The following is a 15,219-nucleotide window of genomic DNA, read 5'->3' on the forward strand; positions in this document are numbered from 1 at the left end:
CCTGCAGGATCATGCTCTGCAACATCCGTAGTGTACGACCCTACACACAGGTCCGATTCCAGGCTCCCAGTTTGTGCCATCAAACCCCTGCAATTTACCCAGAACGCTGCAGCCCGCCTGATTTTCAACCTCCTCCAGTCAAAGCTCGCATCCACTTCAAGACCATGGTAATTGCCTACGGAGCAGCAAGAGGAACTGCTCTGGTCTATTGGCCCTCCCACCCCCATGGAAGGGCAGCTCTGGCTCAGCCCAGTCCAAGCTTTTCTCTGTCCCGGCTTTTTAATTTGCATGTGAGTTGTAGTTTCACGTGTTAATTGTATTTTGATGTGTACTGTTGATCTACACAGAGCTCATCTGGAAAAGAGACCGTGGTCTCAGCATCAACTCCCTTTAAAAATAAAGGTTCCAAATAAAAATGCAGAAGCTCATCTTGAATTGAGATTCACAGTAATTGAATATTTTATTTTATTTGACATTGTATAGCAACAAACTTGTCTCAATAAATTTTGAGTAGGAATACAATTCCAACCAATTTTGTTTTACTGAGTAGCCTAGGCAAAACATATTGCAATTCTTTGGGACAGTTGTTCAGAAGACCTGTCAGTGACTCCAGCACATAGTCGATAAAAACATCTTGTTTTCATACCGCACTGTCAAGAATACTCTGAAAGGTGGGGTAACAGTAAAAGACTGTTTCTATCATTGTTGTAGTTCTTTGCTGGCAGCCAAAGCTGATCCGAGAACAGTGATGAAGCGGTGCACGTCGCTAAAGGAGTTGTAGAGCGGCACCGGAGCGATGCGCAGAACGTTGGGTTCCCTCATGTCACACTTGAGATCGCATGGAGAGAACAGATCAAAACAGCAATAGTCAATTCCAAAACATAGATTTGAATCTATGTCTGTATAATCATGCATAAAACATTTATACTGACTAAAAATATACACACAACAGGCAACAATTTCAAAGATTTTCCTGAGTTACAGATCATAGAAGGAAATCAGTCGATTGAAATAAATTAAATTAGACCCTAATCTATGGATTTCACATGACTGGGCAGGGGCCCAGCCATGGGTGGACCTGGGAGGACATAGGCCCACCCATTGGGGAGCCAGGCCCACACACTGAGGAGCCAGGCCCAGCCAATCAGAATTAATTTTCCCCCCACAAATGGGCTTTGTTACAGACAGACGATCCTGCAGGGTAATGAAGCTGCATATGGTGGTCCTGGGCTGGGGTGGTTACACGTGGTCTGCAATTGTTTAATCAATTTCTTGATATGCCATACCTGTCAGATGGATGGATTATCGTGGCAAAGGAGAAATGCTCCCTAACAAGGATGTAAAAAAAAATAGTGCACATAATTTGTGCATATGGAACATTTCTGGGATCTATTATATCAGCTAGTGAAACACGGGACCAAGACTTGACATGTTGCATTTATATTTTTTGTTCAGCATACATATTAAGAACGTGTGTTCTGTACCCAAATGACATGTAAACCCACGTCTGGACTAAAAAGCATGGTCAATGGATAAAAATAAAAAACTGAATTTGTATTTTATTTAAGAGAGCAATTTTCAGTCCAGACTAGGCTTAATATGGGTCTGGGAAACTCGTCAATAATGTACTACTTTTGTAAACTCAGCAAAAAAAGAAAGATCCCTTGTTCAGGACCCTGTCTTTCAAAGATCATTCCAAAAAACTTCACAGATCTTCATTGTAAAAGAGTTTAAACACTGTTTCCCATACTTGTTCAATAAACCACAAACAATGAACGAAAAGGCACTTGTGGATTGGTCGTGAATACACTGCAAGGAGGCATGAGGACTGTAGATGTGGCCAGGGCAATAAATTGCAATGTCCAAACTGTGAGAATGGTCGTTAAGACAGCGCTACAGGGAGACAGGACGGACAGCTGATAGTCCTCGCAGTGGCAGACCACGTGTAACACCTGCACAGGATCAGTATATCCGAACATCACACCTGCGGGACAGGTACAGGAAGGCAACAACAACTGCCTGAGTTACACCAGGAACACACAATCCCTCCATCAGTGCTCAGACTGTCCGCAATAGGCTGAGAGAGGCTGGACTAAGGTCTGGGGAGGTCATGGTCTGGGGCGGTGTGTCACAGCATCATCGGACTGAGCTTGTTGTCATTGCAGGCAATCTCAACGCTGTGCGTTACAGGGAACACATCCTCCTCCCTCATGTGGTACCCTTCCTGCAGGCTCATCCTGACATGACCCTCCAGCATGACAATGCCACCAGCCATACTGCTTGTTCTGTGCGTGATTTCCTGCAAGACAGGAATGTCAGTGTTCTGCTATGGCCAGTGAAGAGCCTGGATCTCAATCCCATTGAGCACGTCTGGGACCTGTTAGATCGGAGGGTGAGGGCTAGGGCCATTCCCCCAGAATTGTCCGGGAACTTGCAGGTGCCTTGGTGGAAGAGTGGGGTAACATCTTACAGCAAGAACTGGAAAATCTGGTGCAGTCCATGAGGAGGAGATGCACTGCAGTACTTAATGCATCTGGTGGCCACACCAGATACTGACTGTTACTTTTGACCCCCCCTTTGTTTAGGGACACATTATTCAATTTCTGTTAGTCACATGTCTGTGGAACTTGTTTCAGTTTATGTCTCAGTTGTTGAATCTTGTTCTGTTCATACAAATATTTACACATGTTACACAAATATTACACAAGTTTGCTGAAAATAAACGCAGTTGACAGTGAGAGGACGTTTGTTTTTTTGCTGAGTTTATTATATATGAAGCCACTCACAGCGACACCCCTCTTCTCCAGCTCCTGGAACACGGCTGCGATGGGGACAGAGAAAGAGAGGGAGAGTTGGCAGCCTCGTTCCTCAGGGTGGGAGGGAGTGATGATATGGACGTAGGGCTTGTAAGGCTGGGCCTCGTCCCTGTTGTAGTAGTGCTGGATCAGACACTCCAAGTAACCTGTCAGAAGTCTGGACTTCATCCTCAGAGCTGCCATACTGGTCATAGCAAAGACCTGGACGTATTGACAAAGATTGACAACTAATCAGTTATTGCCAGAGCTGGGCTCAATTCCATTTCAATTCAGAAAGTAAACCAAATTCCAATTCCAAATTCTCCTAATTGAAAAACACTGAAGAGAATTCGAATTTCACTGTACTTCCTGGATTGACCCCAACCCTGCTTATTATAACAGTTACAACCTTTTACAGGTCACTTTTAAACTCCATGGTTAGAGAGATGAGTACGAACAAGTTCTAATATCTGCTGTATGATATAGATATGAAAAACCAAAATGAATCACCTCCAAACTAGCTTGCAGTGGACACACCAGCAGGATGGGTTGGTTTGATAGCCGAAAGCCACTTATACCAGGTAGTAGATCCATTTCTATTGTCAGAAAAAATGTAGGATGTTCGTGATGAACTCATTTGGGTTCTGGCTTGACTGAAATGGCGAAATGAACACAGTAGAACCTATTCTGTAATACCCTAAAATGACCACAAGATGACAGTGTAAATCAAGCTTCGTGTGTATCTCTGCTTAGAGACCGACAGGGCCAACTCGAAGCAACATTCTGCAATGTGTCCCCAGTACAGGGACTAGAATGAGAACATGATCACAAACATGTTGATACCATTATCCATGCGGAACCTTGTTTTCAAGTTATGTCCCCACCATCCCGTGAGCCTGAGAGAGAAAGTAACGAGCAGTTAAAACATACACCATAGTCAAACACGCAATAGGAACACAAATCTGAGCTGTACTGCACCGTCATACTCACGCAGGCTTGACTGTAAGTGCATTCTTCTCATGGATAAAAGCTCCAGCCAGACCACCAGCTCCAGAATTCACATACTACACGTGAATCCAAAAATAATTCTTACCAACACATTGCATAGTTTGTCTGCCTACTTTCTACAATGTTGAAGACCAATGATAATCTACAATATTTGAAATGGGCATTGATAACAACGGCAAGAAAATAATTGTTGGCAATATTAAGCTCGAACGAGTACATTTCGACCCCACATATTGTTGTCTTCCTGTGTCAGCAGGTGTTGGACAGGAAAAAGAGTGAAGTCACTGTCAGCAGTTCATTTGCCTTGATTTTGCCACACAGACCCCAATGCTGACCTTGTAGGAGCACCAGCAGGCAAAGTCCACTCCCCAGTCATGCAGCTTCAGCTCTGCATTGCCCACTGCGTGTGCACAGTCAAAACCAACGTAGCAACCCTGTAGGAAGAACAAAAAGGCACCGTCATGCCAGATGCTAAGGGCAGCAGGCCGAAGCTGTGCAGTCAGGACACATCAGAGGCAGTTCATCAGCGTGAGTGTGTGTGTGTGTGTTTGTTTGCCTGCCTGTGTGTGTTCGTTTGCGTGCGTACATGTCTTTTTAAGACAAGCTTAATAAATTATGAATGTATTCCTAGTAGGGGTATTATTCTGAGGATCATTAGGACTGACTAAATCTGGTTATTTTGATTGCCCTGCTAAATGTGACAGAGAGGGAAGGCTTGTGTGTGTGTGTGTGTGTGTGTGTGTGTGTGTGTGTGTGTGTGTGTGTGTGTGTGTGTGTGTGTGTGTGTGTGTGTGTGTGTGTGTGTGTGTGTGTGTGTGTGTGTGTGTGTGTGTGTGTGTGTGTGTGTGTGTGTGTGTGTGTGTGTGTGTGTGTGTGTGTGTGTGTGTGTGTGTGTGCATAATAACATGCTTCATTAACTCAAAAGCCAATGTTAACAATAACATTATACAATAGATAGAAGCATGATCAAATACGTTGACTATACACAATAGCTGTTATGCATTATAAACAGGGGTTGAATTAGGAATACAGTGGAGTCCCTCTAACACTAATCCTAGGTTCATGTTCACTTCCTGGTTCTACTCTAACCCTCGGCCACAATTCAAACTTCATATCCACATCCCAGGTCAACCACAACCACAGACTTAACCACAACCCTAACCCTAGCTTCATATCCACATCCCTGTTCAACCCTAGCTTCAACTTCAACCACAACCCTAACCCTAGCTTCATATCCACATCCCAGGTCAACCACAACCATAACACCCAACTTGGCATAAATCTAACCTCAACTATAGCCATATGTTCAATCCTAACCCTAACCTTGGTTAATCCTATTCTTCTGTTCAAAACCTTAACATTGCTGGAGCTTTGCTCCGTCCGTTTCTCCTTTTGACCCAAGGTGCAGGAGCCCGGTTCTAGACCCCAAGGTTTATTTATTTGGCATTTATGATTATATAGATAACAGACAGAACAGGTCTGAGGGCAGAACGCACACGGATCCCCCACCAAATCAGAGCCACCCTCCATGTGCAAACAGAGCCCCACCCCAAAACCAGACTTAAAGCAGACATGATATACAATGAATAATTCTAATGTGGGTTGGTTTATGGAGATAGCTGGGTGAAATTAGCTGGGTCTTCTACAAAGGATAGGGAAGGTTGCCAGATATGATAAAATGTAATCGCAGATCCCCGGACGGAGTAGAGGTTTTTTTCTCTAGCTTGAGATGTTGCATAACTTCCTTTATCCAGTGGTTAAAAGCAGGAGGAACCCAATCCTTCCACTTAAATAGTATAAGACGCCTAGCTAGAAAAGAAGCCAGCATGTTGCCCATAGAACTGTTTAGAGGGGCCTCTCGTGGTGCCACGCCGAATAATGCAAAAAAAGGCAGAAGGTTCTATAAGTCTAGAAAACGTCTAAAAAAAATGGATATCAAGAAATCTGTCAATTCCGGGCATGTCCAAAACGTGTAATAAAGTAGCAGGAGCCTGTTTACATCTGTCAAAAAGTGGTATCTATTTCTGGTCTAATCTTGGATAATTGTGCCTTTGACCAATGCAGCCAATTAAGTATTTTAAATTGAATTACAGCGTGTCTTCGACGTATAGATTAAACATGTATTCTCTGAAGCATACTCTGCCAAGTTTCATCGGAAAGTTGTTCACCTAAAATCCTCTTCCCATTGGTTCTAAAGAGAGCTCAGGGAATCCAGATTGTGCGAGTATAATAACGCATAGATCAAGCTTATGCCCCCTTTGATACAAGGGTTCACTATAAGAATAGAAACTAGAAGGAAAGTAGGCGGGTGCGACTCCAGCCCAATTTAACCACTGATTATAAACAAAGACTCATCCATTTCACTGCTTTGTCGCAATGTAGTGACAGTATCACAGTTTGGACACCAGAGGGCAGTGTTGTCCCTTGACTGTTTAAATTGAACCTTTATAAAACTCCATCAAGATAATGTTGGAGTACCCTCTAAGGAGTGGGATCATGAAATAGATTCAGCCTCGGGCTGATTTTTTCTTGAGCAGCGGCTCAGAGGCCGGAACATAATAATAAATAATTTGTAAACTACAATTTGACCGCAAGAAGCCCAAATAGAGATACAATTTGATTAAAACATTAAAGCAAACGGGCAGGTAGTGTTCTCCTGGCATCCAAACCCAGATTCGTCCGTCGGACTGCCAGATAGTCAAGCGTGATTCATCACTCCAGAGAGCACGTTTTCACTGCTGCAGAGTCCAATGGCAGCGAGCTTTATACCACTCCAGCCAATTGTTGTTTCCACTTCACAATAAAAGCACTTACAGTTAAACGGGCAGCTCTAGCATGGCAGAAATTTGACGAACTAGGCCTCCCGAGTGGAGCAGCGGGTTAAGGCACTGCATCACTACAGATTCGGGTTCGATAACGGGCTGTGTCGAGCGCCGGGAGACTCATGAGGCGGCGCACAATTGGCCCAGCTTCACCCGGGTAAGGGGAGTGTTTGGCCGGCCGGGATGTCTTTGTCCCATTGCGCTCTAGCGACTCCTGTGTCGGGCCGGGCGCATGCACGCTGACACGGTCGCCAGGTATGTGGTGTTTCCTCCAACACATTGGTGTGGCCGGCTTCCGGGTTAAGCGAGCAGTGTGTCAAGAAGCAGTGCGGCTTGGCAGGGTTGTGTTTCGGAGGACGCACGGCTCGCGACCTTCGCCTCTCCCGAGTCCATACGGGAGGTGCAGCGATGGGACAAGACTAACTACCAATTGGATCTCACAAAATTGGCGAGAAAAATAAGTTTTAAAAAAATATGAAGGTGCCACGATGATAGTCATTGAGCACTTCATTAAGGCCACTCTACTGCCAGTATGTGTCTATGGAGATTGCATGGCTCTGTGATCGATTTTATACACATCAGCAACAGGTGTGGCTGAAACAGCCAAATCCACTAATGTGAAGGGGTGTACTGTCCACATACGTTTGTATATATAGTGGGGATGGGCATTGTGGAAGCCTGCTCTAAGGGGATTTGTAAAGGGTTTAGAAGTAGTTTATAGACAAAGAATTCGTTCGTTCAAAAGTTGAACACCCCCCCCCCCCCAAAAAAAAATGTTTGGGTCTCACTGCAGGCGAGAAAAAGACAGAGGATTGGTTCTAAAGTCGTCCTTTAACCTTCTGCTGCCCTGCTTTAGTGATGGCGGCCATATCAAAGAGCTGCCCGGTGTAGTACTGCACTCCACTGAACAGGACCACCGCAATGGAATCTCCCTCCTTTTCTATCGTGTCCAGAATGTCCTCAGTTCTCAGCACCTCCTCGCCCTGCCGGTATTAAAAAACACAGCAGTCGATCAGGGTATATAAAATGTCACTTTTAATAACTGTTAATAAACAGGTGCAAATAAAAGTGATTATTTATGTCCTATTCCCCTAAAGGTGATTATAGAAAAAAAGGAAGACTAGTTTACCGGTCTGGGCTTCATGAGCAGCATGCTCTGCTTAGGGTCGTAACCTTTCAACTGGATCTGAGATTCCACAGCATACTGAAGAAATTACACATGATGAACATGGTAAAAAAAAAGTGGGTCAATTTACCCCCACTCTTCTCCACCAACACAGAGACAACAGATAACATCTTGTGGGAATAACAACAGCGGACATTTCTATTACGACAGTGTAAATGACGAAGAGTAGTCTCTGCACACTTTAACAAGTAGATTACAACTGTCAAAACTGGTTCTTTTTAGGGCAAAAACATGAAATGTGGTTGAAATGCAGTTGAAGAATGCAAATGCCTTTTGAACACAAAATGACCTGCAGTCATTACACCAACATCCTGTCGGTTGAAAACAAGTGCTGTGTCGTTCGAATTACTCACATGGTCTGAGGGGAAAGCCTTGTCCTCAAGAAGGATTTTGTGACGTTTTGCTGTAGGTTTGTAAAAAGACAGCTGTAAAGCAAATATATAACATGTTGTTAATGTAAAGTCTCGGTATATAATGTATAGTGTATGTTTACGTTGGCAATTTGTATAAAAGTTTGACGTTATCTTACCAACAGAATATGCAGATTAACTGTTAACCCATTCATCAAGGCAACCTCCTCAACTTTAGCCCCTGTTGGCATGCAAACACACACACACACACACACACACACACACACACACACACACACACACACACACACACACACACACACACACACACACACACACACACACACACACACACACACACACACACACACACACACACACACACACACACACACACACACACACACACACACACACACACACAAAGGTGATTTAATTCCCATTGCTCTGATATAACATTTGAACACATTTTTTAACTTAATAGCATTTAAGCTATCACAACCTACATTTTCCAAAGTACATTTTCCACACATAAAAGGCATCTGAGGTGATTGCACAATGGCCTTCAGTTGTTTGGTTTGGTTGTACTTTGCACTCTGCAAAAGATGTCAGGGTGCAATTACCTTTTAAAACCAGTCACAGATAGGTCTCTCTGTCATACATTTCCAACAGCCGGACAGAACGATAATAACCTATCAGAATTACCTGACAATTTAACCATGGATGTTATGAGAGCTGGAAATTACAGGCTTTTAACGGTGCTGTGTGAAAAATGGAACAATGCCGATATAGGGAACCGTGATGACTGTGTATTGAAACCCTTTGTTCGCACATCAGTGTAAAAAGCCTGTAAAGGTGCCGACATGCATCGTTAAACAGCCCCATTTCAGCCCGAGCTCATGTTCACTAATATGATCATACAACTAACATAGAACGTTATGTTAGATAATGCATTGAACATGTGTTATTGTATGAACATACCAACTACATTAGCCATGAGTCCCTCTATATTGTTCTCCGCCCAGGCCCAAGGTCGAGAGCCGTGTACATGGCCATGAACCCCCCTGTAAAACAGAACGCAATAAAACTATGCTCACAGCTACAAGGATAGGATACACATTTCACAGATAGGACAATAGCTTTTTAAAGAGAAAGGTTCAGGGGGGGGGGGCATGTCATCCTCAAATGACCATTACTGTACTTGAAATAGTTGACTAAAACTTTAGCTGATTCAGTGTCATAAAGCGGACATTGGGGGAAACGTTGAGGGAACAACTTACGTTTTAGCCCATTTATCCAGCTCCTCGTCGATGTACTTCTTGGCCATTTTGGGCTGGAGGCCAAGTGAGTTCCCCACAAAGTAAACGCATTCCTTGGTGCCATCCACAAGCGTAAGGTCAGCTAAGGGAACAATAACAGTGCATTAGCCCAATCGATCCACACATTTTTACTAAGAAGTTTCCCTGCATTGTTCAAATCACGGCCTACTTCTTGACCCCAAAAAGATGCTTTTGTTTTGCAGTTGAAGAATGTCATTGAAATGATTCAACTTTCAAACACTTAGTTAGCGAAATGAAAGTGCTTAGTCATCTCCTTTTTTCAGCCCAACCCATATGTTGTGAGCATCTCGCTTCCAGCTATAATACATATCCCAGCAGCAAATATTTTCTGACCTCATTGTACCCGACCAGGGAGGCCGTTTCCTGTCTGTATGTAGGATCTTGTAGACCTACATGTACAGTTGAAGTCGGAGGTTTACATACACTCAGGTTGGAGTCATTAAAACTCGTTTTTCAACCACTCCACCAATCTCTTGTTAACAAACTATAGTTTTGGCAAGTCGGTTAGGACATCTACTTTGTGCATGACAAATAATTTTTCCAACAATTGTTTACAGAAAGATTATTTCACTTATAATTCAATGTATCAGAATTCCAGTGGGTCAGAAGTTTACATACACTAAGTTGACTGTTCATCGTTGGGAGCAATTTTCAAACGCCTAAAGGTGCGACGTTCGTCTGTACAAACAATAGTACGCAAGTATAAACACCATGGGACCACGCAGCCGTTATACTGCTTAGGAAGGAGACGCGTTATGTCTCCTAGAGATGAACGTACTTTGGTGCAAAAAGTTTGAATCAATCCCAGAACAACAGCAAAGGACCTTGCTGGAGGAAACAGGCACAAAAGTATTTATATCCATAGTAGAACGAGTCCTATATCGACATAACCTGAAAGGCCGCTCAGCAAGGAAGAAGCCACTGCTCCAAAACCGCCATAAAAAAGCCAGACTATGGTTTGCAACTGCACATGGGGAAAAATATCACACTTTTTGGAGAATTGTCCTCTGGTCTGATGAAACAAAAATAGAACTGTTTGGCCATAATGACCATCATTATTTTTGGAGGAAGAAAGTGGTGGCTTGCAAGCCAAAGAACACCATCTCAACCGTGAAGCATGGGGGTGGCGGCATCATGTTGTGGGGGTGCTTTGCTGCAGGAGGGACTGATGCACTTCACAAAATAGATGGCATCACGAGGAAAGAAAATTAGGTGGATATATTGAAGCAACGTCTCAAGACATCAGTCAGGAAGTTAAAGCTTGGTCGCAAATGGGTCTTCCAAATGGACAATGACTCCAAGCATACTTCCAAAGTTGTTGCAAAATGGCTTAAGTACAACAAAGTCAGGGTATTGGAGTGGCCATCACAAAGCCCTGACATCAACCCTATAGAAAATTTGTGGGCAAAACTGAAAAAGCGTGTGCGAGCAAGGAGGCCTACAAACCTGACTCAGTTACACCAGCTCTGTCAGGAGGAATGGGCCAAAATTCACCCAACTTATTTTGGGAAGCTTGTGGGAAGGCTACCCAAAACGTTTGACCCAAGTTAAACAATTTAAAGGCAATGATACCAAATACTAATTGAGTGTATGTAAACTTCTGACCCACTGGGAATGTGATGAAATAAATCATTCTCTCTACTATTATCCTGACATTTCACATTCTTCAAATAAAGAAGTGATCCTAAATTTTTCCTGGGATTAAATGTCAGGAATTGTGAAAAACTGAGTTTAAATGTATTGTATGTAAACGTCCGACTTCAACTGTATACAGTAGGCAGGGCAAAACCATTTTGGTTATTTCTGGTAGACGGTATCAATAATATAATAATAATATATGCCATTTAGCAGACGCTTTTATCCAAAGCGACTTACAGTCATGTGTGCATACATTCTACGTATGGGTGGTCCCGGGGATCAACAAAATAAATAAATCCCAGCACACTTTCGGACTCATTCAGCAGTTTTTACCTGATTAAGTACAATAGCATTGGAAAATTCATGTTGAAAGTTACATTTACATTCCTAAAACTTAAGTTGAAAATGATGCTGTCGCTTCTTGATGACAAGTCATTAATAAATAGCCCAATGTCAAGACAGTTTTAAAGTGTCCAAATCAATAACCAATATGCAGAAACGGAGTGATATATTGAAAATCTATGCATATAATGTACTATCTATACATATAATGTACTATCTATACATATAATGTACTATCTATACATATAATGTACTATCTATACATATAATGTACTATCTATACATATAATGTACTATCTATACATATAATGTACTATCTATACATATAATGTACTATCTATACATATAATGTACTATCTATACATATAATGTACTATCTATACATATAATGTACTATCTATACATATAATGTACTATCTATACATATAATGTCTATACATAGTGCCATGATAAAGTATTTGCCATTTTTTATTTTCTCTATTGTTGCATATTTTTTTATACTGAATGTTATCAGATCTTCAACTAAAACCTAATATAAGATCAACATGAGTTTACACATAAATTAAAATATCCTTTTGTTTTTTATTAACAAAGTTGCGCAACACCCAATTCCCTTGTGTGAAAAAGTAATTGCCCCCTTACACTCAGTAACTACTCGTACTGACAAGTTGAAAACATGGCAGTTGATCAGGGAACATAAATGTCCATTTGAATAACTGTTAATAAAATATTTCATGGGTATCATCTCATCCAAAAAGTTTACTCAAGTTTTCCAAAAAAGCACCTGGATGATCATCAAGACTCTTGGAAGAATGTTCTATGGACAGATGAGTCAAGAGTATAACTTTCTGGATGACAATGGGTCCCATTATGCCTGATAAAAACCAAACACTGCACTCCACAGTAAGAACCTTATACCAAAGGTCAAGCATGGTGGTGGTAGTGTGGTGAATTGGGGATGCTTTGCTGTCTCAGGGCCTCACTAGAAAAAATATGAAAATGTTTGTAATAAAACAAAAAAAATGATTTACAAGCAAATCCAGTCAAGATGACAATTAGTTCTTCACCTGTGGACTGTGCCTTAATCAAAGAACCATGAATTCTGCTCTGTATCAGAGAATTCTACAGGAGAATGTCAGGCCATCCGTCTGTGAGCTGAAACTGAAGCGAAGGTGGATCACGCAGCAAGACAATGATCCAAAACACACAATCAAGTCTACATGAAAGTGGTTAAAAAGTAACACATATGAAGTTCTGGAACGGCCTAGTCAAAGTCCAGACCTTATCCCAATTGAGATGTTGTGGCAGGACTTGAAACGAGAGGTTCATGCTTGAAAACCCACAAATGTCGCTGAGTCAAAGCAGTTCTGCATGTAAGAGTGGGCCACTGTTGAAACTACCACAGCTCAAAAAACATCACTGTTTAGAGGACAACCTACAGTACCATCAGCTACATTTTGGAATGTTGAATTTTGATACAGGGTTCACCAAAACAGAAATAGAAACAGCAACAGTGTTTTGGGGCTCCCGAGTGGCACAGCGGTCTAAGGCACTGCATCTCAGTGCTAAGGGCTGTCACTACAGTCCCTGGTTCAAATCCAGGCTGTATAACATCCGGCCATGATTAGGAGTCCCATACGGTGGTGCACAATTGGCCCAGCATCGTCTAGGTTTGGCTGGGGTAGGCCATAATTAGAAATAACAATGTGTTCTTAACCGACTTGCCTAGATAAATAAAGCTTAAATAAAATAAATCACTCCTATCGATTATAACATTTAAATTATTTGCACAAGAGAGGGAGATGAGGTTGCACATCCTGTTAAAACTAACACAGCTCAAAAACCACGCAGAACATGGGAATAATGTGTGCATCACTGGTTAGAGGACAATTTATAGAAAACAGCTGGCTTCATTTTGAAGTGTTGCATTTTGTTTCAAGTGGGTCTCCAACCTGGTAAGTGTAATGCAATACTTTTTTGTTCATCACCTCCATCGATACACTGAAATCAATAGAACAGGGGGCAAACGTTCAGGTTTAGCACTGTTTAAACTAACACGACTTAAAAGGCCCCACGGAAAGTTGAATGACCTACACACGGTTGGTTAGACAAGAACTTGTAGAAGTCTATGTTTTGCAATGACCGCCCCTAATTGTCCGTGCAATTTGAGAAAATGATAGCTGCTTTTTTAATCATGCAACGCCCAGCCTGTATGACAAAATCAACAGTACATAACTAAAGATATTGATAGGTTATAAGCAATTGATGTTGTGTCATGTTGACTATAAAACGTTTATATACGAGCATCACCAATCTGAGGTAAAAAAAAAAAAAACATGTGGAATTCCAACCAATTCGATATGGTCAAAACGCCAGCCCGTTGTAAAAGTAGTGTAGTATACATGAATTATATATGGCAAAATAATGAAATATCTTAATTTCGGATGACAGTAAATCAAGCAAACTCACAGATGCTTTCAATAATCACATACAGTATATATCTCACTAGTTTAAACATTTAAATATGTTTTTAAAATGCTCTAATTCACAATTTAACCGGTTGCTCTAGAAAGTCCTCCCCATAGTGACTATACAGCAGACCATTCTTTCGACTAAATTGGGGCAAGCAAGGCTCATTGTAGCCAGAAAATCTCTGGCCACAAGTTAGTAAAGGTCAGAGGTTTTCCTACACATAAGATAATAATAATATCACGACACTCCACAGACTGCTATGGGGAGACGGAGAAGCAACTAGCCAGTGCATAAAAAGGCCTGCTTGCCATTTTACTTACAAGGAGGGAGTTCTGCAACTTTGGGTAATAGAAACTGTTCACGTAGATGCTTTAGTTCGTCGTGATTGTCCAGATATGTGGCTACTTCATTCGATGTCTGGCTGCATCCCAGCAGAGTAGAGACGCGCTCCAGAACCTTGCGCGGAGACATGGCGTCAAATGGGTCCATTACTGAAGTTGAAAAAAGGAACATGATTTAGAGTAATATGCAATTTACAAATAGTGATCAAACAAAACTAGTCATTCAGTATGTATACTATCTACACAGGCTATATACCCACCTCAAATGTTTTGACAGGTTGGCTAAAATTACATTTATGCACGAAACAACTGCCTGCATTCCAAAGCTCAATATATTCTATTATGACAATTCAACGTGGAGAAACAATTAAATAATTAGGTAATTACCAGATAATGCAAGTATTTCCAATTTCAGTTGAATATATCACAGTCTCTTTCACCAGTTTGAGAGTTATTCGGACACATTCAGGAGTGCTCTTTCACCCCTCTGTTAATTCCCGCAGTTAGCTAATAATTGACCTCAGAGATAAACTCACTGGCGAGGTTTTATCGATACTGTAAACAACACCTATATCCAAAATGGGCGAAGAATAGGCACTATGTAGACCTACTTCCTTCATAGACTGCCATGTGTTGCTTTTCAGGACAGCCTATTATTTCTTCCATTCCTTCAATTGGGCGGATGTACGTGATGAGCATAGGGCATTGAGGCAGGAAGAACACCGTTGCATGTATCTAATTGGTTGACAGACCTCTAATCGGCATGTCGCGCGAAAAGTTCTCAAACTTTTCTCCTGGACAGGGCTCAGAATAACTCGCAGTAGAGGACACAGGGGTAGACTGCGCATCTGGCATTTCTGGCAAATGCCAGAAGGGCCGGTCCTTTTTTGCCTAGTGGGAAAAATGCAAAAACAATTAGCATTAT

At 41.9% G+C, this 15,219-nt stretch overlaps 1 protein-coding gene across 1 annotated transcript; it reads right to left on the minus strand.

Annotated features, from left to right (window-relative positions):
• Positions 1-430: 430 nt before the first annotated feature.
• On the minus strand, positions 431-14,951 carry kynu (kynureninase). Its single transcript, XM_046324247.1, has 14 exons — positions 14,682-14,951; positions 14,274-14,444; positions 9,442-9,562; positions 9,143-9,225; positions 8,341-8,402; positions 8,165-8,236; positions 7,755-7,829; positions 7,462-7,608; positions 4,139-4,237; positions 3,786-3,859; positions 3,639-3,691; positions 3,306-3,391; positions 2,787-3,017; positions 431-828 (listed from the first exon to the last, which is right to left on the minus strand). Exons 2-14 carry the CDS (start codon positions 14,440-14,442, stop codon positions 700-702), a joined length of 1,401 nt encoding a protein of 466 aa, XP_046180203.1. The 5' UTR covers positions 14,443-14,444; positions 14,682-14,951; the 3' UTR covers positions 431-699.
• Between the last annotated feature and the right edge of the window lie 268 nt (positions 14,952-15,219).

The sequence above is a fragment of the Oncorhynchus gorbuscha genome, linkage group LG23, assembly GCF_021184085.1.
Source record: "Oncorhynchus gorbuscha isolate QuinsamMale2020 ecotype Even-year linkage group LG23, OgorEven_v1.0, whole genome shotgun sequence".
Lineage (NCBI taxonomy): Eukaryota > Metazoa > Chordata > Actinopteri > Salmoniformes > Salmonidae > Oncorhynchus > Oncorhynchus gorbuscha.

Excerpts from the sequence above, each read along its gene's own strand:
- kynu (XM_046324247.1), bottom strand. The coding sequence starts at position 14,442 with ATGGACCCATTTGACGCCATGTCTCCGCGCAAGGTTCTGGAGCGCGTC. Across the intron at positions 9,563-14,273 it reads AGTTGCAGAACTCCCTCCTT|CTGACCTTACGCTTGTGGAT; the intron begins GTAAGTAAAATG and ends TTGTTCCCTTAG. Across the intron at positions 3,860-4,138 it reads CCTGCTGGTGCTCCTACAAG|TATGTGAATTCTGGAGCTGG; the intron begins GTCAGCATTGGG and ends ATTCACGTGTAG.